Genomic DNA, 22506 nt, shown 5'->3' with positions numbered 1-22506 from the left:
TGCCAGCAGGGCCATCCACACCCAGTTAGAGAGGAGATGATGGGACCACGGGCCCAATTCCCCTCATCCCCTTGCCTCCAGGCACCCAGATACCACCAAGGAGAGGGACCAGCATGAGGCTTGGAAGATGGGGGAACCTGACCCACTGAGCATTTTCCCTCCAAGACTGTGCATTACCTAGGAGGACCGTCGAAAGGTCACGTTCTATTAAGTTTAAATCTTTTTTTGTTAAGATTTTATTTATTTATTCATGAGAGACACATAGAGAGAGACAGAGACATAAGCAGAGGGAGGAGAAGCAGGCTCCCTGTGGGGACCCCAATGTAGGACTCAATCCCAGGACCCCAGGATCACGCCCTGGGCTGAAGGCAGATGCTCAACCACTGAGCCACCCAGGAGTCCCAAGTTTAAATCTGATAAGACTAAATACTTGTCCTCTACTAACCATTATGGTGCTTGTGACAAAGACCCAATTATTGACAGGCAACACAAAGGGAAAACGTCTTCTCCTAGCTGTCGATTACAGCTATGGGCTGAACGGATTTCGGGAAGCTTTTAAAGTGAAGAAAAAAAATTCATACTTTCACGGGGTGGGGGTGTGGGGAGAAAGGCTGGGCTCCATCTCTCCTCTCCCCATTCATACAAGGAAAATATCTAAGTCTATGAGCGAAGCTGCATTCACTGAAGCCTGAGGGTTCAGATGGACTTGCCGGTGGATGTATTTGCCGACAGGAAGCATAGCTTAGTGTCTGGCTCCTAGGTTCAAAGAAAAACAACAGCTTGCATATGAAGAAAGCCTAAGGCCAAAGCCACTGTCTTCCAGCACACCTGCAATCCTATTGCCGCTCTACTGCGCACAGAGGTCCCATGCTGGAGCTGCCAGCCTAGCAAAATGTAAAATAATCTTAGCGACATCCTTACTTTTTGCTGAAATGGAAATCCCTGGCTTTCACTGAGAGAAAAGTATTTTTGATGCTTCACACCTTCTCAGGTGCTTTGCATTCTGCTCAGGATTCCTTTAAAAGGATTTAGCCAATGTCTTTAACAAATACATATTATACATAACTGTACATTATGCAGATACATAAATATGCCCCCAATTATTTGAAGTATCTTATGCACACACGATATGGCATTTATATGTGCATCACTGATTATTTCCTTGATACACATTCCAGAAAGATCCCAGGGCCCAAACACTTTTAGGATGCTACACCCATTGGGGCACCTGGCTGTCTTACTCTGAAGAGCGTGCCGCCCTCGATCTCGGGATTGTGGGATCGAGCCTCACGTTGTGTGTAGGGATTGCCTTAAAAAAATAAAATCTCTAATAAAAAAAAAATGCTACACAATTGCTCCAAGAAGAGAGAGATTTCACAGAGAGAAGGGTCAGCAAAAAAAAAAAAAAAGGAGTTTCCAGTCTCGAGAAGCAGGGGCACGTGGCTGAGGAGTCGGAGGCTGCACACACAGCCCCTCCCTAGGCAGACACAGCTTCAGGGAAACACACACATTCATACCTAGTCCACATCGACGTTTGCATAAGTAAAAATAAGAAAGCCTCGATTCTCCATCTTGATGCGGCCCCTTCTTCTCTTGGTTCTGAGATGGCTCACCGTCACCCCGAACCCCAGGCAGTGTGAAGGGTCAGAAGGGGAGGGGACCGTGCCCACGCCCCTCTGCTCACAGACCACCAGAGGAACCTGCGCGGGGCCAGTTGGAAACCCCAGAAATGTGCTGGCAATCCTTGGCAGCCAAATGTCAAGAAGTCTATCACTGTGGAACAAAGGGAGAATAACTATCTGGGACACCTGAAGGCCTGTCACAAGAACAGAAGCGAGCATGAACTTGCCACGACACGGAGCCAAGCAAATGCTTCCTTGTCATCAGCTCCTGGGTAGGAGGTGCTGTCCAGGCTCACGCTTACAAATCACGTACCTGTCACTGGGTACAAATCCTCGAGTGTACAAAGAGCTGTTTTTTTTTTTTTTTTTTTTCTGCTCCATTTCCTGGAACAATGTTTGAAATAAAACAAAAATGCCCTCCTTCCCCTGAAAGCACTTGGACCACAGCTTCCCGTGGGCCCACGAGCTCCCACCTTCCCACCTCACTGACCGAACCGGAACAGCCCCCGCCCCCCGCCCCAGAACAAGAGGCACTTGTGACAACGCCACGCATCACAAAATCACAGCAACTTAATTCATTTGCAAGGTACAGAAGGAAGGCAGAAGATCTTTGTTCTTCTAGGCTGCCGACGTTGGCTTTTCAAACTGTTCCAAGCACAGAAGACCAAGAACATAATTAGATATCACATCTCTCAGAAACCTAGTGCTATTGGTCAGCTTTAAAAAATATTTGCGACGGAAACCAATTACATATTTATACACATAAATATATCATGTAAAAATTACCTATCATTCTTTGGGAAAACGGTATTGATATAGTTATTAATACTAAACTTTACTATAATTTAAGATTCTATAGGATAAATCTGATAAGGCCTGGAATGTAATTATCTGCTGGCGGGGGGGGGGGCGTTGGACATCTAACCTGCAAACTTCACCTGAGACCTGGAAGGAATTGCAGATAATCACCTGGTTCAGCAAACTCCTTAGGACAGATAAAGAATCATCATCACTTTTTAGATCAAGTTACATGGACTGGTGATGTTAAGTGACTCACCCAAGGCTGCATAGTTATCAAATTTCCTCTTTCCTCAGCTTTTTTCCCCCCTAGGCACACAGATCTCAACGCCGATTTCATGTGCAAGCATGAGACATTCAAGTGCAAGATAATTTTCTAAGAAATCCCATTCCAGGATCCACTATGCTTATTGAGAAAGATAAATTAAATCTGTGTCATGAAAATACACAACAAGCACTGCATTTAGCTTCTTGGCTTCAATTTTAATTAGTGAAGCAGAGCCCCCACACTGAGGAGAAACATGGTGTAAATATCAATATAACTATATTGCTCGATTGGCTTAGTTTAATGCATCCAGTTCAGTCCAAAACACTCATCATATCCAAAGCCGTGTTTTTCAGAGGAAAGGAAAGAAACATAAGCAAACGGAACAAAATTCAAAGGTTAGTATATTTGTAGTTAGAGCATCTCAGGCTGGCAGTCTCTACATTTGACTCTGAAGTGCTAACCAAGAGGACCGTCTCAGGGGTCGGAGGGCACAAGTCATATGTCTTCTTTGTAAGTGCCGCCTACCCGAAGATGGCTCTGTGGGCGTGTCCCCAGGCAGCCAGGACACACGGACCTTTTCTTCCGGAGCACGTGGCTCTAGGATCAGGGCTGAGTCCCCAGGGATGGAGTGTGATCATATTGGGAAGAAGGAAACTGTGTCACATGGAGATCTCATTAGGGACCCAGGTGTAGGCACGGGAGAGGCTGACGGGGCTCCCGGTGACTTGGAACATCTTCCTGGTCACTTCTGTGTACGTCCTGGTACATCCTTTCTGGATGAGACAAAACTTGGAGGGATTTCGTAGGAATCCCCAGGAAAATATTACAGTGGAAGGAAGCAATCGCTGATCCCTGGCTGGAATGCGACAGTCTCAGCCTTGATGGGTCCCTTGGTCAGAAGGGAGGACGGTCATTCAAGTAAAATCGAAATGCCCGGTCTCCAATCTTCTAGTGCACACCATGTGTATGCAACAGCCATCTGGGAAGACCGTGTAACCAGTCGTGGGCCTGAATGTATCCACCAACATCAAATCCAGCAAAATGTATAATTACGTTTGGAGTAATTACAATTAATTACAATTATTTTGGATTATGCTTAAAACCATCTGGAGGACTTCCTCTCTGGAGGGGCTGGCATCCACCAAGAGGCAACCAGGGTTCTCCATCCGCTGATAGGACATTTCTACCCTGGGGACAGGCAAAATGAAAAGAGTTGGCTCAGTTTGTAACACGGAACCTCCGTGCAGATCTGTCTTCCTACCGTAATGTACGCAGCTTGCAGGCTGGGGCCCCCCTGTTTATCCACAGGAGAGATTCGATACATTTTATTTAAGAAATCATAAATTCATAATAAGGCTGAAGAGCTAGCAATTAGTGTTACGTAGGACCTAGCAAGCATCAGCACGCTGCACGGTTCTTCCCGTTTCCTACTGAGGGTAACCCCGGAAAGGCAGTGACATCATCCCCATTTTGCAGAGAAAGCAGCAGAGGCTCATAGAAGTTAACTAGGGGCACCTCGGGGGCTCAGAGGTTGAGCGACTGCCTTGGGCTCAGGTCGTGGTCCCGGGGTCCTGGGATCAAATCCCGCATGGGGCTCCCCACAGGGAGCCTGCTTCTCCCTCCGCCTGTGTCTCTGCCTCTCTCTCTGCATGTCTCTCATGAATAAATAACAATACAATCTTTAAAATTTTTTTTTTTAAATTAACTAATTGGACAACTGGGAAATTTCTCCACGGTCTGGGTTCGGACAAGCCGGACGTCCTCAGCGTAGACACTGGTTTCACGGGTGAGTCTTCTAAAGTGTCACCAGGTTCCCACCTCATCCTCCGGGTGGGCCTTGCTGCCTGTGCCACGGCCCTAGGGAAGCGGGACGGCCTGGGGCTCCGATGGACGGACGCTGTTTACCGCTCACTAGCTGGGGGAGCTCAGCCAACGTCTCCCCACCCCCGCCCCCGCCTCTGTTTTCTCATCTGCAAAACGAGGTCTGCAGTCATGCCTTCCTGGGGAGTGCGTCACGAGGTCTAATTGAATTAATCCAAGCAAATTGTCTGACATGGTTTCTCTGCACACAGCTGAGTTGTTATTTAATTATTTATCCGAGGACCGTGTTAGGAGAGCACTGTTATCATTGTTTATTTATATAAACTGCTCTGCTCTGGCTCTTTGAACGAGCCCTACAGATCCCATTCACACCCAGCCACAAAGCACTGAGGCGGTTCACACCCTCCTGCTGGGGTTTCCTAGATTTCTAACCAAAACAGAAGCACCGCCTTCCAAATCGGAACGATCGGGATTGTCGCCCCAGTTTTACTAGGTGGTAGCTGTGCTAATCATCTAGACAAATCTAAATTTAACCCTTGGAGCCTCTGTTTTGTCAACGGGACAATGTGGCTGATGTGGCCCCCGCAAGGATCCAAGAGCATCAGGACCCAAATGCCTGACACAGAGGAAGCATCTGTAAGGAGAAGTCACGTGGAGACCATCAGCACCCAGAGCCACCGCACGATGACCCAGGACCCGAGAGCCAGACACGCGTCCTGTATGTACCCGGGTTCACACTGTTCCCAGCACAGCTGGACTAGAAGGAAGATCTGACGCCCGGTCCCACAGCCCATGGTAACACTATTATCACAACAAGCCTAACGTGGAGGATAGTGTCCCTTGGGTTTGAGAACAATGTCATCTTCTCCACATCCCTAAAGCCAGTGCTGATCCCAGCTCCCCACCATGACCCGGAACCCCTGGCGTTCGCATGGGGACACCTACTTCTGACGGAAGATGCTGTTGGCCTCCAGTTCAGTTTCTTCTCTGGTCCTCTCCATGCCCCGGCCCTGAATCCTACGCATCCTCTCCTCGGGACTCACTGTGAGCAGCAGAACCAGGTCGGGTTTGAGCAGGTCCCTGGGCCACTGGTATATAGAATGATGGGCCGGGGGCAGGTGCTGGAGCCCCCCCGTCACCTCGGTGGCTATGGCGTAGGTGGCTGTGCTGTGCCAGTACCTGAAAGGACAAGAGGAGTGAGTTCTCCATGCCCAGAGGCCAAAGATAGGGCGTGCCCGAAAATCAGCTGGACAGAAAGTTGAACCCAGGGATGGCTCTGCTCAAGTTTCTTAGCATTGCATATGTTAAATAAATAAAACTAAATCTTTTTTTTTTTTTTTTAATTTGAGAGAGAGCAGGGGAAGGAGCAAGCCGAGGGGGAAGCAGACTCCCCAATGAGCAGAGGCCCGATGCAGGACTCCATCCCAGGACCCCAGGATCATGACCTGAGCCGAAGGCAGACAACCCACTGAGCCCCCCAGAAGCCCTTAAATCTTATTTTCAAAGTATTTATAAAATATAAAAAATAAGCCAAAGTCAACAACAACACGAGGAATGGAGTGGGGTCATCACGGTTACTCAGCTGAAACCGCATTTGTCGCCAGGTGACACTGTTGGGTCTCTCTGGCCTGGCCTATGCTGCCTTCTGTGAAAGGGAGGGCGACTGGGATGAGAGGTGCACCTGGTAGTCCACATGCATTTAATCTTGTCTCTTGGCAAATAAAACTCTGCAGGCCCATTCACTTCCAGGTTGTTTTAAAGTGCAACTTGTGGATGAAATCCACGTTCTGGGGACCCTGTCCTGCCCAGTGCCCGGCCACCTCACTGTGCCTGGCATCTGTAGGGGGAGAGATGCACCCAAATACGACCTCCACTTCTCCATGAAATCCTCCCTGAGCAGAGCAGGGCCCTCTTGACTGGCTTGTTTTAAATGTCTGAGGGGGAAGAACGGAAAATCACAACCAGAGAAGAAAACCTATTTCAAAATGCCCCACGGCTTTCCACTGCGCGCTGGAAACGTCCAGCCTAACGAAGACCCAGCACAGCACGCACGGTGCGTGCCCCGGCATGCTGCGTCAGGCCAGCCTCTCCTCACACCCTCTCCTCAAGCCGGAGTGGGCTGCTCAGTGAGCAGAACTCCTACTCAGCCTGCAGAGCCCTGCTCAGAAAGCCCCCAAGCAGAGCTCACTGTTCCCTCCTCTGGGCTGTCAACGCCCTTCACACTCGACTCTACTGAAGTGCTTCTCGTGGTAAGGAAAAGACACTGGTCTGGAGGTAAGACCTCTCTTGACTCCCCTTAGAAGTTTCCTTTCTTAGTCACACCTGTATTTCAAAAGCTGAAAAGCTAAAACCAGCATCTGGCACGCAGTCAGTACACACACAGTACACGTCCTCTGGGTGTGCAGATGCCAGTGTATTCATTGGCATGGCTTATTGTAATCTCGTCCTGTTCGCGTCCTATTCCAATCTTTAGGGACTAAATGCAAAACTTCAAATACATATCAAAGGACTATCGCCTACAAGTGATATTTGTGAAATGGTTATGAACATCCCAATGTGGAGACGTACCTATGGCCTCCTCCTTGTGAGTATGTTTAATGCACTGCCCTCAGGGTTTTAAAATCCTAAAATCTGGGGGCACCTGTGTGGCTCTGTGAGTTAAGCTCTGACTCTCGGGGGGATGCTGGGTGGCTCAGTGGTTGAGCACCTGCCTCTGGTTCAGGGCCTGATCCTGGGGTCCCAGGATCGAGTCCCACGTCGGGCTCCCTGCAGGGAGCCTGCTTCTCCCTCTGCCTGAATCTCTGCCTCTCTCTCTCTCTCTCTCTCTCTCTCTCTCTCTCGGTCTCTCATGAATAAATAAATAAAATCTTAAAAAAAACTAAAGATGAAAAACAAATAAAATCCTAAATTCTCAATCATTTTACATTTGAACTACTTCTCACGCTGAAAAGGACATTTTGGAATCTACCGAATAAATTCACAGTGTCGTCTGAACTGCACACTGCTTTATCCCCCGCCGCCTACTTGCTCTGCGGACCCAAGTAACTCATTTAAGCCGCTAGAGCCTCAATTTCCTCCTCCCGAAAATGAGAAGGATCCAATCTTTGTTTTCCTCCCATAGTGGCTGCAAAAATAGACAAGTGCTTTAAAAATTGTGTCATGCCGTCATTATAAGACAATACCTATGCTCACTGGACACTAAAGTTGCATTTTCAACTGACAACGATGCAGACAATATCAAAAAGGACCAAAAAAATTAATTTGGGAGGGGATCAAGTCTGCTAGCATCCGCCCTTCAAAGCCCCCCGTCCGCCTCCAGAAGCGTGCTCTGCAAACCCCCAGGCTCCGCAGCGGCCAGCTCCCAGAGCCCCGCCTGGGAGCGCTCCTCTCTACCAGGGCCCTGATTCCCCACCTACGAACACGTGCCTTCACCTCCTCTGTGAGTGCATCTTGTCTCCCAAGCTGAATACAATCCATCCAGGGTCCAGGGGATCTTCTTCTTGGTTGCCAATTTTCACCACAATTTGCTCTGCATTTTGCACATGTCCCAGGCTCACTGAATTAAATACTCAGCTATGAATACAGAGGCTGATATCATCTTCATTTTAAAAGGCTTCTTTTTGCAGAGAAACCGTCAGCAAGAATAGATTTTTAAAGGTAATGAGGGTGATTAAGTTGCCAGCCTTAACCATAGGCACCATCAAAAACTACTCTGTCTCCCTCGTTTGTTCAGCTAGGTGATGGTGCAGTCTAAAACGGATTTCATTAAAGCCTTTACACATGAACAAAACCCACCCAGACAACAAATAACTGCTCTTTTCTTCTCACTTGATGTGGTGATACAGTATCTCTTTAAGGCACCAAATTGCCGACCACGACCACTCGCAGACCCGAAGGAAAAGCAAGGGAAGAACGAGAGCCCTGTTTTCTGTAGCTGGAGCTCTCTCACGGACGACGCGGCGGCTCGCTTCAAATAATCACACACCCTCTGGCCATCAACTGCAGACTCTCCGCTCTGTAGGATTTTCCATTCCCGCCATCCCAGGGAAGCCCCATCGGTTCAAATCAAATGCAACTTGCCGACACGTACACGGCTTCTATAAGAATGCTTTATATCTTAATAGCAATTTGCTTGCTCAAAGCATTTCCACCTCTATCAACCCATTGGCGATTCATCACCAGTTCTAGACGCAGGCCGGGGAGGGGTAAGGAATATCTCCATTTAGCAGCCTGGGACGCTGGGAGCAGAGAGGAGAGGTATCTGTCTACACGCAGAAGCCAAAGCAGCTTCAGGACTCGGGGGGGATGTCTGAAGAAATCACCTGCCTCCGGAAGCCACCCTGTATCAGGACAAGTTTGGTCTTTCTCCTCGAAAGAGGATGCTGTATGAAAAAAAAAAAAAAAAAGAAAAGAAAAGACCTCAAATACAGTAGATCTGGACACGTTAATAATAATAGGGCAAAAACGCCCCATGGGCAAAGAATCCCACAAAGGGATGCAATCTCTTACCTTCTCTAGGATCGTCTATAACTTGCAACCTTAGAACACTCTTGCCACCCCCAGAGTTTACCCTGCCTCCTGGCATCGTGGTGTGGAGGACAGTGCCGGCCCTCTAGCTTATTCTCACTGTTTTCATCTTGCCTGGTACCTTCGCCTCCTCCCGCTTAATACCCTACACATGCTCAGAACCGCCTTCTCCTGGACCACTTCAGAGATACAGAGAAAGGTATTTCAAGAAAGGGGTAGAAGTTTCCGGATACCGCCCACTAGCTGGCAACTGATCAACTTACCCCCCAGGCACAAGTGGAAACCTGGAATAAAGGCTGGCGATGCTAGGATAGGAGTCAAAGAAAACCCTCAAACACTACTGAGGGGGGAAGACAGCAGGAGCGGTGACAACCACTTCAGAAAACTTTTCACCAGACCTGCTAAAGCCGAACACACGAAAAGCCCACATCCCTACAGTTCACTCCTGGGAACCTGTGCACCAGAACTGCACATATGCCTGCAACAAAGTTACATAAAAAACATTTATGGGGCACGTGGGTGGCTCAGTCGGTTAAGCGTCTGACTCTTGATTTCAGCTCAGGTCATGACCTCAGGGTCGCAAGATCCAGCCCGGAGTAGGCTCTGCGCTCCGCATGGAGTCTGCTTGAGAGTTTCTCCCTCCCCACCACCCTCAGCCCACACTCTCTCTCTATTAAAAATATATATATTAAATATATATAATATATGAAAATATTAAAAAAATAAATAAAAAATAAATATATATATATATATATATATATATGTTCATAGAGGCAGGGCGAGTGTCACGCAGCATGAAGTCAGCTGCAAACAGCACCAGCGCAGAGCTGCGCGCACAGACAGGCGCAGCACAGACCCAGCAAATCCCCAGTGACGGAGGGGAGGGCCGTGGCTACCACGGGGTGGGGAGAGCAGGGAAGAACAGGCCGTGGTGCAGAAGGAGAATGAGGTGGCTTTGTGAGGTGTGGCGACGCTCCAATGTGGGTGAAGGCTCTCCTTGGGTGGGTTCACTGCTCAAAATTCCTTGAGGTTTACATTTAGGATTCGTGCTTTTTCCTGAATACTTGTCATACTTCCATACAACTGCTTATCTTTCCAGAATAAGTAAAATTGCAGACAGAACAATACACATTCCCTGAGTTAAGCAATAATTGAATTGCAATCGATGACCTTTTGTACTTTGTTATCAGTTGCGTTTCGCTCTCCTCAGCCCTCTGTTAGATTCGTTCCATATCCTTTCACCCCTCCATACTCTCCAGGTTGTATTATTTTGCAGGTCTTCTACTGGACATCTGTCTGCAACTGGATTTTTTTTTCAGTCAAACTTAGGGCTTTGTAATCCATGCACACCGATGCACTGTACCGCTCCATGCTGCTGAACGGCGCTCCACTTCACAAATATGCTAGTATTTATGCGCCCTTTCTTCTACTGACGGGCCTTCGGTTTTTCAAATTGTTCAATATTATGAACGCAGTTGAAAGAAACTCTTGTGTTTCCTCAGGAGGGAGAAACAGTGTGCATTTTGCTGCACTTTCACAAATCACTCTCCAGCCCTCGTGCCAGGGCCCACCCCCCACCGGCACCTTGTAGGGCTTTTCTCCATCCCCACATCTTCAGCTTCGGGTCTAAGGACCTTCCTTCCCATTTGGTTCCCACCAGCCTGATGAGAGCAAAATGGGATCTCATCGTGACGGTGATTTCCATATCATCGAGTTGGGTGGCTTTAAGCCGAGGCTGACTTGCTTGCCGTACACTTCAACCATTCTTGTGGTGTCTTATTCTACTTCTTAGGTACGGAATTTTAAAAATCTAAATCAGGGGGCCCCTGGGTGGCTCAGCTGTTGAGCGTCTGCCTCTGGCTCAGGTCGTGACTCCGGGGTCCTGGGATCGAGTCCCACATCGGGCTCCCTGCATGGAGCCTGCTTCTCCCTCTGCCTGTGTCTCTGCCTCTCTCTCTGGGTCTCTCACGAATAAATGGAATCTTTTAAAAAATGTAAATCAGTTTGCGTCACTCCATTATCTGAAACTTTCCAATGACTCCCCCTGCACTTAGATTAAAATCCACCCTATCCTGGCCTATGGGCCCCACTGTTCTATCCCCTGCCTCTCTCCGTTCATTCTTCCAGAAAGCACCCCCTCACCCACCATGTGCTCATCACACTGGCCTCTTCCTCATCCTTGAATACACTACCTTCTCTCTGCCTGTAGGCTTTCCCCTCACTGACCCATCTCTCCCTAATGCTGTTATTCCACAGCTTTCATTTCCATCTCTGGGGGCATTCGGAGCTCAGATCAACGTTACTTCCATATAGAGACCTTCCCCAGCCGTATCCACCTTGACTTATCCTCTTCAGAGTATTTATCGTTCTCTGATATTATCATAGGTCTTGATAATGCTCCTGCAATAGTATCTTTGCTCAATGAAAGCAGAGCATCATCGTTTAGCTCATTTACCACTGAATCCCCTAAATTGAGAGTCTTTGGCACACAGTAGATGCCCAATAAATGTTTTATAAATAAGCTGATGAACAAATGGACCTGAAAGCATTGATTTCTAAAGCAGAAGCTTCTACTTCTGTCAATACCCTCAATATTCTATTTCCAGCTCAGTCAAGTTTCTTAACCCCTGCAAGACCTAATGCTTCTCATCAGTAAATCAGGGATAACATTTAGTACCCACCTCACCACGTAATCGCTCCAGATATGGTATAATAAAGGTATGCTCTTAGCAAAATGCAAGCCTGTGGTGTAGATGATTAATCAAACATAGACGTTATTCCTATTCCTATCATAATACAGTTTGACTCAGTAGATTAGATACAGGGGTATATGTGCATATATAGGTACACATACACTTACATGTTAGGAAGAAAATGCCAAGTTCACAGCATCTTTATACCTACCTGTCTACAATCACAGGAGATTTGGTAGATTCTTTAGCTATTTCAGAAGCTACGATATAATTGCCCAAAGAGTAAAAAGCTCTTCTAATAATAGTTGGTTCATCGTCAAAGATCTTCCTCCACTGGCTAATGCAAGCGGGCGGCGACTTTAAGAGGGCAGCCTTGAGGGAGTCTGAGACGGACTGGGTCACAGTGGTTTTACCTGCAGGACAGACACAAACATAGCGCTTCGTCATCACAGCCACCATACCACTCCCAAAGGCTCATATTAGCTCAGAGAGACTGAAGATACTCTATCCACCTCTATCTAAATCAAAGCAGTCCATTACCTCCTGTGATTCTTGATTAAAAAAAAAAAATAAGAGTAGATGTAGGCCTTTGGGAACCTGGGTTTCCTCTCTGTGGTATCACAACACTTGGAGGAAAACTGAAATGGCACCCCTGTCTACAAATTAATGCTAAGGGCAGCCCGGGGGGCTCAGATCACTGCCTTCAGCCTGCTTCTCCCTCTGCCTGTGTCTCTGCCTCTCTCTGTGTGTCTCTCATGAATAAATAAATACTTTTAAAAATTAAAAAAAAATAAAAATAAAAATAAATTAATGCTAAACTCTGGTATAGACCTCCAGGCCCTGGGATAACCTCCACCTGGTTCTTCAAAACACCGTGCACCTGCTGTGGAGGGAGCCACAACTCGCGCTGAGCCACCCGTGACGTCAGCCGCAGGCTCCACCTTGTCCTCGTCGGTATCCTGCTGCCCTGGGAGCCTCGCTTCTCTTGCTTTTGTGTTTTGGGCTACGTGTGAGTGGTCCGTTGTGTTTTGACATCTGTGTGGCAGCTCCAAGGCTTTTTCCATCCACTTCCTAGTTCTTCCTAATTTTGCTGCAAAAGGGTCCTCTGCACGGCCTGTGGTTCCCAAATGCCCCAGGCTGGCTCAAGTCCCTGCACTTTGGCCCACACTGTTCCTTCTGCCTTCCTCATCTGACCACCTCTGATCTGTACTGAAAACACAGTCCAGGTGTCATCCCTCCAGAGCCATCTGCGGCCCACACCGAGCATTAAGTGCCTTCTAGTGGTCGCCAGAGCACCTGAGGCACAGCCTCTCCACCTCTCCCTGCACACCCCCCCCCCCCAGGTCCTACTCATCTTTACATGCCAGGCCTGCCTAGCTGCATGCCTGGCGCACACCCGAGGCCTACACGACGCTCGTGGATTGAACTCTGTGTCAAGTTTTGCTTCTTAAGACCACTCTGTTCCCACGAGGGATCAACCAACTGCATTGCCTGTAACTAAAAGGTAATATTACCAGTGGCATCCAGTCCTTCGATGACAATGACCGGGAACTTCCCCTTCTGGACCTGCTCCGGGCACTGGTCAACCAGGTCGAGCACTGCTTGAGCTTCAGGAATGAAGGGGACACACTGCAAAACAATGTGTGGGCATCAGCAGTGAAGCAACGGGGCTTTTGCAACGTCTAACTGCAAAGGACAAGATTGCGCGACGCTCAGAAGGCTCGAGGTGTGTTTGATGCCATGTGGAACTCATAGCACTTTGAACCTGGGGAGAACTGAATTCCTTCTTTTTTTGTTGTTGTTGGTTTTTGTTTGTTTGTTTTGTTTACTGGAGAGCTGTGGCTCCCAAAGGCGGTAGCTGCTGAGATCACTCGGCGGGGCAGCCCTCCCCGACCCGCCGCCCCAGGGCAGGAAGGGCAGGCAAGACCCAGGTCCAGGTCCCCGGAGCAGGCGGCACCGTCCCCTCCTAACCGCTAGGGGGCGCAGAGGAGAGCCGCGCGCGGCGGCCCCAGGTAGCGGCCCAGGTGTGCGCGGCCTCCAGCGCTCTCACCTCCGCGGTCCCTCCGCCGCCGCCCACCCCTGCCTCTCTGCTGCAGCGAGGCCCACGCGTGACTCCATGCGTGCATGCATCCGAGGGCCAGCATGGCCAGCCCCATGGCAACTCGCTCAGCATTAACCCCCATCCGCGGACCAGGGAAACTGAGGCAAGGCGGGATCTGAGAACCTGAAAGTGACACCTGGCGTTGGGATTTAAACCCAGGCGGTCGGTCCCGCCCTCCCCAAAGCCTGCGAAATACAGTAGGTTGCACCGCGTGGCCTCGGGAGGCCGACCTGGGCGCCCCCGCCCACCCCGGGCTGCGCTGGGAGAGCATCTTCGCTCTCCTCCCCTGGGCACCTGCCCTGTGCCATTGTCGGCCTGTCCTACACGCGGCAGGGGCAGGTGTCACAGACGGAAGGGAAAACCGTGGGTTGGATGCGCGCAGCCCCAGGTGGGGGACGAGTTTCTTAAACCCCCAATTCATGCCCTTTTCTCCCCCGAACCACGCCCGGGCATCCCAGAGCAGTGTGGCTGCTTCCCAGGCACACGCTCCTCCCAGGTACCCCCCCCCCCCCCGCCCCTCGCCAGGTGCCTTCGGAGCGGCCGCCGCGAGCCCGGCGCGGGCACCTGAGCTCCCGCCTCCTCCTCGGAGGAAGGGCTCCCGGCGGGCAGGGGTGCAGGGGTGCAGGGGTGCAGGGGTGCAGGGGAGCGGAGTCGGGCGCTGCGGGGTCATCAGGTCCCCGGGCCACGGCGTCCCCCCCGGGCCTGCGGGGCGCCCACCCCCGGGCGCAGACACGGCGCAGGCTCTTACCGCCTCCAAGACGGCGCGGGCGGCCCGGCGGTGCGGGAAGACGGCGGAGCTGGGCAGGTCGGGCAGCACCGGGTGCAGGGCGGGCTCGGGCACCGACACGACGCGCTCGCAGGGGCCCACCTGCCGCCAGCCCTCGCCGCCGCGCGGCTCCCACAGGCGCTGCCACACCTGCCGGCGCGCGTCGCCCACGAACTCGCCGAGCCGCGGGCCCCCCGGGGCCTCGCCCAGCAGGGCGCAGAGCGCGCGCCGCGTGTCGGGGCCGTGGCCGGGGTCGAGCAGCAGGAAGCCGCGCTGCACGCCGTCCGCGCCGCCGCCGGGGCCGTAGCACAGCAGCGGGCGCAGCTGGCAGCCCCGCAGGGGGCCCCGGCGCAGCCCGAGCAGCAGCCGCTGGAGCAGCCGCGCCGCGCGCACCCGGGCCGCGCAGCCCCCGCCCGGCGCCAGCCCCGCGCACAGCAGGTAGCCGCGGCCGCCGGGGCCCAGGAGCGCGGCCGCGCGGGGCTCGGGGCGCAAGCCCGGGTCGGGGCCGCCCACCGCGAAGTGGGCCAGCGCGCAGCCCGGCAGCTCCAGCGCCAAGCGGCGCGGCGGCTCCATGGCCCGAGCCGAGGCGCCGCAGCGGGACGGGACGGGCGGGCGGGGCGGGCGGCGGAGCGGGCGGAGCGCCGAGGCCTTATGCGCCCGGGCCCGCCGCCGCCCCCGCCCGGGAAACGAAAGCTAAGCGACCCGCGGGCGGGGCGGGGCGGGGCGGGGCGGGGCGGGCGGACCCGGGCGCTTCCGAGGCCTCTGTGCGCTTCGGGGGCCGCGCACCCAGCGACGGGGGGACGGGGGGGGGCGGCCGCAGGAGGCGCGCGCGGTCCCCGCTGCACCCCCACCCCCCCGGGGTGCTTGGGCCCCGCGCTGGAGCAGATGGATGGCCCCAGGCCCTGCACGGACCGAGCCCCCCTCTGGCTTCCTCCCCACCCACCCCGGGGTGCTCTGGGCCCTGCGCTGGGTGCGGGGAGGGGGCAGATGGATGGCCCCAGGCCTTGCACAAAGCAAGCCCTCCTCTGGCACCCCCCCACCCCCGGTGCTCTGGGCCCAGCGCTGGGTGCGGGGAGGGGGCAGATGGCCCTGTTGGGTACGGCCCGGGTGTGCACGCGTGTGTGCACGTGCATCTCTCTCTCTCTCTCTCTCTCTCTCTCTCTCAGAAACAGCGCGCGCCCCAGCTCTGCCCGCCTCTGGTCTCTCTGCCCAACCCCAGCTCTTCAGTGCAGTGCGGAGGCCTGACCCGGGCCTGACTGGCGTCCAGAGGCCCCCTCCAGGACCTCAGGCCTCCTCCGCCTGACCTGCTGTCTCTCTCGGCCTCAGTGGGACCCAAGCCCCAGTGGCTGCCTGGACTGCCTGAACAGGGAGCGCCACTCCCTCTTCTTCCAACTACTCCCCTCCCGTTTGCTGACTCGCAAACCAGGCAAACCAGGCCCGATCTGCAGGGGAGCCAAACTGAAGTCCTGCCTTGGGGTCAGGTTTGTGGGTGGTAGCCTGCTGGCCCAGCCCAAAGCCCACAGCAGCTGCAGCAGCCCTACTTTGGCACAGCGGCTTTTACACAATCGTGCGGATGTCTGGTTTTTCACTCACGAGACAGTATCTTGGGAAAATGATTGTCAAACAGACTTAAAAGTCCTGTGGGGGAAAACTCATTTAGGATAGAGATAAAGACGAAAACCATTAGGTGAAGTGAGGGCAAATAAGCTATGATTTAAGCAATTTGGATTTAGCACGGGTGTACACTTAATTCTGGAAGGAATACAACTTTTGGACTAACATGAACTCTTGTAGATGCGTGGTTGAAGTATGGGCTGATAGACCAGGAGCGATTCAGAGATGAAGATGGTTTTAGCTCTTTGAGAACAGGATCATTCTTACTCTCTGCGAGCAATCTGACTTTGGGGTATTGGGCATGCAGAGATGTCTTCACATCTGGATGTCATACAATAAATGATGAATTTGGAAAATAAGAATTGACAAGATAGATCCAGGAAGGAGAGCCGATTCCATAATCTAACCCCTAGGAAAGAAGTGAATGAAGGGCCCCTAAGTAGACACATTTGGTAAGTAACTGCTTTATTAGGGAACAGGTAACCCTCTACAACGTAAGCCTTCTATTTATCTTTTATAAAGTTCCTTTGGATGCATTTGTGGGCTTCCAGTTTGAAAGATACTCTATTTAATTGCAGAGTTGATTTTCTCACTAAGTAATAGAGCTTACGTGCCTTCCTGTGAGGAGAGATTCAACACAGCAGGTGCGGTGCTCACTCCAGGGGAGCCTGGAGCCATGGTTGATCCTGGCCAAACCCTAGAAACATGCTCCTCAAAAGGTTCATTATATTAATCATTGATTCTTCTGTGTCTACACCCGGAGCGATGCCACATAGGCTTGTCAGCACTGTTTTGCACAAACGTCGAGATTGGTGATGGGCACGTCATTCACAGTTGGGTTCTGAGATTAGGTGACCATGGCCGGCCACAGCAGGATGCACCTACATATCTAGCCCTCCATGTAACTCCAGGCCCTGGGATTCGAGCAGGCTTCCCTGACCAGCTGGTTCACATGTGTCCTTGTAGCGTGCTGCTAGAGGGAAAACTCCTCCAGAGCAACCCAAGATAGCCAAGGGCTCAGAAGCCTGTGTGGACTCTCCAGACTATGTTTGACTCTTTCCCTTCTTTCTGTTTTCACTTTGTATCCCTTCCCTGGAATAAGCCTAACAGTGAATGTAACCTGTTACTGAGTCATACAAGTCCTTTCAGCCAATAAACACACACACACAGGACAATTAAGTAAAACTTGCAAGACATAGTATTCTTATTTTGAAGTAGTTTAAGAATCCATTTCATTTCTCTAAATATACACACTTATACACAAAATACAGCTCTACAAGTCAGTAAAACTATATTTATTAAATCAACTAAATTTCAACTAGTAAATGAATGGACAAGAAAGCCAAAGGCTTAAAGATGTTTGCAATGTATGTAAGCAAGAAAGTGCACAATAAACAATGAAGTTCTAAAAAACTGTAATAAAAATGGAGAAAGTCCAATATGAAAATGGGCAAGGGATATGAACAGGCATTTTGCAAAAGAGAAGGTCCAAATGGCTAATACACATATAAGAAGGTGCTTCACATCACCAGTCGTCAGAGAACTGGAAATTAAAAGCACAAAGAGATACCACTACCTGCCCATTGGGTGGCCAAAGTAAACCAGACAAAACAAAAATCTTACTGTGAAAATACCAAACGGGATGATGGGAACAGCCAGAACTCTTACAGTAATTCTGGTGAGGGCGTAAACAGGCTCAAATACCCTGGAAAACTCTTTGGAGGTTTGCACTCAAGAGGAACACATATACACCATATGAACCAGTGGTTCCATTCCTGGGTATATACCCCAAGTAAATGCATACGTGTATGTTGTCCAAAAGACACGTAAAAGAAAATTCATGGTATAGCATGGAATAGCAAGGTATTCCAAATGCCCAACATAATAAAATAATTCAGTGTCTTGTAATATATTCAAACAATGGAATCAGTAGGTACCAGCTATGAAAATGAACAATCTACTGGTACACACAGCAAAGTGGCTAAGTCTGCAAACTCAACACTGAGTGAGAGAAGCCTAACAGAGAGAGGTCATGCTGTCATAACCTAGAGTATGGTTTTTATTTTTTTTTATTTTTTTTATTTTTTTTTATTTATTTTTTTTGAGTATGGTTTTTAGAAAACAGGGCGGGGGGAGGGACGCCTGGGTGGCTCAGCAGTTAAGAGTCTGCCTTCAGCTCAGGTTCCCCAAAGGGAGCCTGCTTCACCCTCTGCCTGTGTCTCTGCCTCTCTCTCTCTGTCTCTCATGGATAAATAAATAAAATCTTTATTTGAAAAAAAAAAAAAAGACAGGGTTATCATTGGAGCAGAAGTAGGGTTCAGGCCTCGGCCACAATCTGCTAATGGGATGCAGCCCCTGTTGGGACCTTTCTACAGGAAATGGTCCACATCTGGGAGCATGGGGTACCCTAAGGATGTGCAGGTGCTTTGAGGAAAGTCTCTGGCTAAAGAAAAATGATGATGACATGTGCTGTTTTCCAGTTGCATTTAGATGCATTTAGAGACGGTGTCCTGTGTAGAAAGCCTAAAGGGGGCTGCCGCCTGCCCCCTCCAGCCAATGCCCGCCTTGAGCGGATGGAAGAAGAAATCCCTCCCTGGCCTGTGTACGCCATGACTTTGAACCAGAGAGTCCATCACTCCTGAGCCTTAGTTACTGTTAATGGAAGAAGACAAGTTGGAAGGACTAGGGCATATGTTCAAGGACTTGTGTGAGATCTTTCCTGTAAAAGACTCTGACTTCTTTATTTAGATGTTATTCATATGTATTAATATTTTATCAGAAAAAAAAAACAGGAGGCTCTCCACAAGCAGTTGTTGAAGCAAAGGAGAAGGAAGGAAAGAAAGAATGCCTCAATCAATGAATGAGTGAGTGAATGAACGCGTGAATGAATAAAAGAGACTGACCCGGTTAGAACCAACTTGGGGAAAAAAACGTGCTGTTGATTATCAATCATTGAGCAGCAATGCAGGTGTTTAAATCCCAGTTCAGAAGGGAGAAGAAATGTGTGGGAAATATCGGAAAGGGAGACAGAACGTAAAGACTGCTAACTCTGGGAAACGAACTAGGGGTGGTAGAAGGGGAGGAGGGCGGGGGGTGGGAGTGAATGGGTGACGGGCACTGGGGGTTATTCTGTATGTTAGTAAATTGTACACCAATAAAAAATAAATTTAAAAAAAGAAGTTGTAATACAGATATAGATAGGAATATTATTTAGCCATTAAAAATGTAATCTTGCCATTTAAATCAACATGAATGAAGCTAGAGAGTATAATGCTAGGTGAAATAAGTCAGAGAAAGACAAATACCATATGATTTCACTCAGATGTGGATATTAAGAAACAAAAGAGCAAAGGGGAATAAAAGAGAGAGACAAATCAAGAAACAGATTCTTAATTATAAAGAACAAACTGCAAACTGTGGAAGGAGCCTCGGTGTCCATGGAAAGATGAAAGGATAAAGAAGATGTGGTTTATGTATACAGTGGAATATTCCTCAGCCATTAGAAACGACAAATACCCACCATTTGCTTCAACGTGGATGGAACTGGAGGGTATTATGCTGAGTGAAGTAAGTCAGTCGGAGAAGGACAAACATTTTATGGTCTCATTCATTTGGGGAATATAAAAAATAGTGAAAAGGAATAAAGGGGAAAGGAGAAAAAATGAGTGGGAAATATCAGAAAGGGAGACAGAACATGAGAGACTCCTAACTCTGGGAAATGAACTAAGGGTGATGGAAGGGGAGGTGGGCAGGGGATGGGAGTGACTAGGTGATGGGCGCTGAAGGGGGCACTTGATGGGATGAGCACTGGGTGTTATTCTATATGTTGGCAAATTGAACACCAATAAAAAAATAAATTTATAAAAAAAAATGAATAAATCCCAGTTCAAATACTCACTCCCCAACTGTAAAATAAGTTAGCGAATGCAAAGTGCAGGGCAGGGCCTGGTGTGCAATGCTGTGTGGTGTGCTAGAAATTGCTCATTTATTACGCAAGCAGTACTCTGGGCGTATGTCATTTAATCCTTAAAATGCCCCGTGTGAGTGTGATATTAATACCCATGATCCCCAGATGGGTTAACAAGGTGGGTAAAGTAAAAATTTACCCAAAATTAGACACTCTTTGCTGAAGTAGGATTCACACCTTAAAAATGTTTGGCTTGATGAGCCTCCGTGGCTACCTCCGTGCCACACCTGATAGCCGATGTGAACCATAAAAGGACTTGGTTTTCGTTTCTCCATACACATGTGACCCAGCAAAAAAGGAAAAAGAAATCTGTCTTGGTTGAGTCAGACCGTGGTGATGTTTCAAAATGCTTTTGGCTACGACAGTTTCCGGCACTTGGATTACAGCCATCAGGGAATAATTGGAAATCATTACACAGAGGCTTGCTGTTTTGCTGAATTTACTTTCAGTTTCCTTTCTAAGTGAAGTGAAAGTCATCTTTGTTTCTGTTCAGGACGTCACACGACTAGAAGAACAATAGCTAACCCTCAGGAAACCCAATCGTCCAGACGCTGTCCCGGTTAATGTGATGCACATACGTTAGAATTTTCAGTCTTCCCAAAGCAAGTCCCGTGAGATACCTGGACCGACAGATGAGGCAGTGAAGACCCAGAGGAAGCAAGGAAAGTTACCAAAGTCACACAGTTATACGCGATGAGCCGGGTTCAGGGTTCCAGAAGCTTCCCCTTTAGGACTGGTCCAACTTTCCACAGGTCTCAGGAAAACCTAACACCACCTGCCCAAACACGCCTCTGACTAAAGACAGCTAAGGGGTGGGCGGGGGGGGGGGGGGGGGGAAGCTTCGGCACAAAAGCTGACAGCGCTTTCTAAGAAACTGTAAAAATAAGAAAGAAGCCACTGTCGCTCTTGAGAACCAAGAACCATCTTAGAAAAGCATCTGATTTTCCTGTGGTCTATTTTTTTTTTAATTTTATTTATATATTCATGAGAGACACAGAGAGAGAAGCAGAGACACAGGCAGGGAGAGAAGCAGGCTCCACGCAGGGAGTCCGATGTAGGACTCGATCCCGGGACCCCGGGGTCACACCCTGGGCTGAAGGCAGTTGCTTAGCCACTGAGCCACCCAAGAGCCCCTTCCTGTGGTCTTTTAAAAATAAAATAGAGGTGAAGAAGAAGAGGTGAGAACGACCCCCAGACCGGCCAAAGCCTGCGTGCCGCCCCATCCCCGCATCCAGCGCTTACGTCCCGCCGCCGTCGCCACCATGCCCAAGAGAAAGGCTGAAGGGGATGCTAAGGAGATAAAGCCAAGGTGAAGGATGAGCCACAGAGAAGATCTGCAACGTTATCTGCTAAACCTGCTCCTCTAAAGCCAGACCCCAAATCTAAAAAGGCCCCTGCAAAGAAGGGAGAGAAGGTACCCAAAGGGAAAAACGGGAAAGCTGAGGCTGGCAAGGATGGAAACAACCCTGCAGAAAATGGAGATGCCCAAACGGACCAGGCACAGAAAGCTGAAGGTGCTAGAGATGCCAAGTGAAGTGTGTGCATTTTTGAAAACGGTGTACTTCTGGTGACTGTAACAGTTTGAAATACTATTTTTTATCAAGTTTTATAAAAATGCAGGATTTTGTTTTACTTTTTTTTTTAAGCTATGTTGTTAGCACACGGAACACTTCATTGTTGTTTTGGGGGGAGGGCATATGTCACTAATAGAATATCTCTGAAGCTAGATTGATAACAAGAGGGAAAAACACCTTCCCCTCCTAGTTTTGAGAAACTTCCTCTTGGCTCCCAGGAGGAGGGATTCCTTGATGTTGACACACATGAGCCACGTTGGTGGTGTGGAAAAACTAAAATTCATTTTTTTTATGTCCTCTTCTCCTTCTCTGCCTTCAACATAGACTTGACTCCTTTAAACCCAGAGACCTGTTGGAACCTGACCCCATGAAATGGTTCCCAGTATGTCAGGCAATTTGGACTTTACAGTGTCACCACTGAGATGGCGTCCCTTACAAGAGTTCCTTTTTTTAGCTTGTGGATCTTCAGATTGATAATTCTGCCATTTTCATTTCATTTCCTGAAAGACAGGGTCGGCTTGTGAAAAGTTGTTAAACAACATGCTAAATGTGAACGGCCAACCCTCCACTCTAAACTTGCCCTGTTCAGAGAATCACATGAAGACTTCATTGGGTTTTATAGTGGCTCCCTGATTTTTGGTAGTCCATTGAAGAAGGGAGTTTGAAAGTTGTGGTATACTGTTAACGATCGTCCGCCCATGTCCTGCCTGAAATACCATGATTGTTTATGAAAAGTATCTTTAATAAAGCTGGAT

General features: G+C 49.6%; 1 protein-coding gene and 1 pseudogene across 2 annotated transcripts; one reads left to right on the top strand and one right to left on the bottom strand.

Moving 5' to 3' along the window:
- Positions 1-2174: 2174 nt before the first annotated feature.
- CMPK2 (cytidine/uridine monophosphate kinase 2) lies at positions 2175-15194 on the bottom strand. 2 transcript variants are annotated; one of them, XM_077844235.1, is made up of 5 exons: positions 14579-15194; positions 13244-13358; positions 11941-12142; positions 5455-5688; positions 2175-3876 (listed from the first exon to the last, which is right to left on the bottom strand). In XM_077844235.1, the coding sequence occupies exons 1-5, from the start codon at positions 15167-15169 to the stop codon at positions 3759-3761; spliced, it is 1260 nt and encodes a 419-aa protein (XP_077700361.1). In that variant the 5' UTR covers positions 15170-15194; the 3' UTR covers positions 2175-3758. The 2 variants fall into 2 exon arrangements, with proteins under 2 accessions (XP_077700361.1, XP_077700362.1); XM_077844236.1 differs by lacking the exon at positions 2175-3876 and adding an exon at positions 8832-8891 and having other exon boundaries at positions 5550-5688.
- Positions 15195-21347: 6153 nt separating this feature from the next.
- On the top strand, positions 21348-22504 carry LOC144324729 (non-histone chromosomal protein HMG-17 pseudogene; annotated as a pseudogene).
- Positions 22505-22506: the final 2 nt, after the last annotated feature.

This window comes from Canis aureus, chromosome 12 (genome assembly GCF_053574225.1).
Source record: "Canis aureus isolate CA01 chromosome 12, VMU_Caureus_v.1.0, whole genome shotgun sequence".
In the NCBI taxonomy this organism is placed as follows: Eukaryota; Metazoa; Chordata; class Mammalia; order Carnivora; family Canidae; genus Canis; species Canis aureus.
Note: the sequence above shows the minus strand (reverse complement) of the source record. Positions and strands in the feature narration are given on the sequence as shown.

What these genes read in the sequence shown, in the direction of transcription:
- CMPK2 (XM_077844235.1), bottom strand. Translation starts at nt 15,169, where the DNA reads ATGGAGCCGCCGCGCCGCTTGGCGCTGGAGCTGCCGGGCTGCGCGCTG. An exon ending in CGAAGGACTGGATGCCACTG is followed by an intron (nt 12,143 to 13,243) that starts GTAATATTACCT and finishes TCTGTCCTGCAG; the next exon opens with GTAAAACCACTGTGACCCAG. An exon ending in AACAGCATCTTCCGTCAGAA is followed by an intron (nt 3,877 to 5,454) that starts GTAGGTGTCCCC and finishes GCCTGTCCCCAG; the next exon opens with GGTAGAAATGTCCTATCAGC.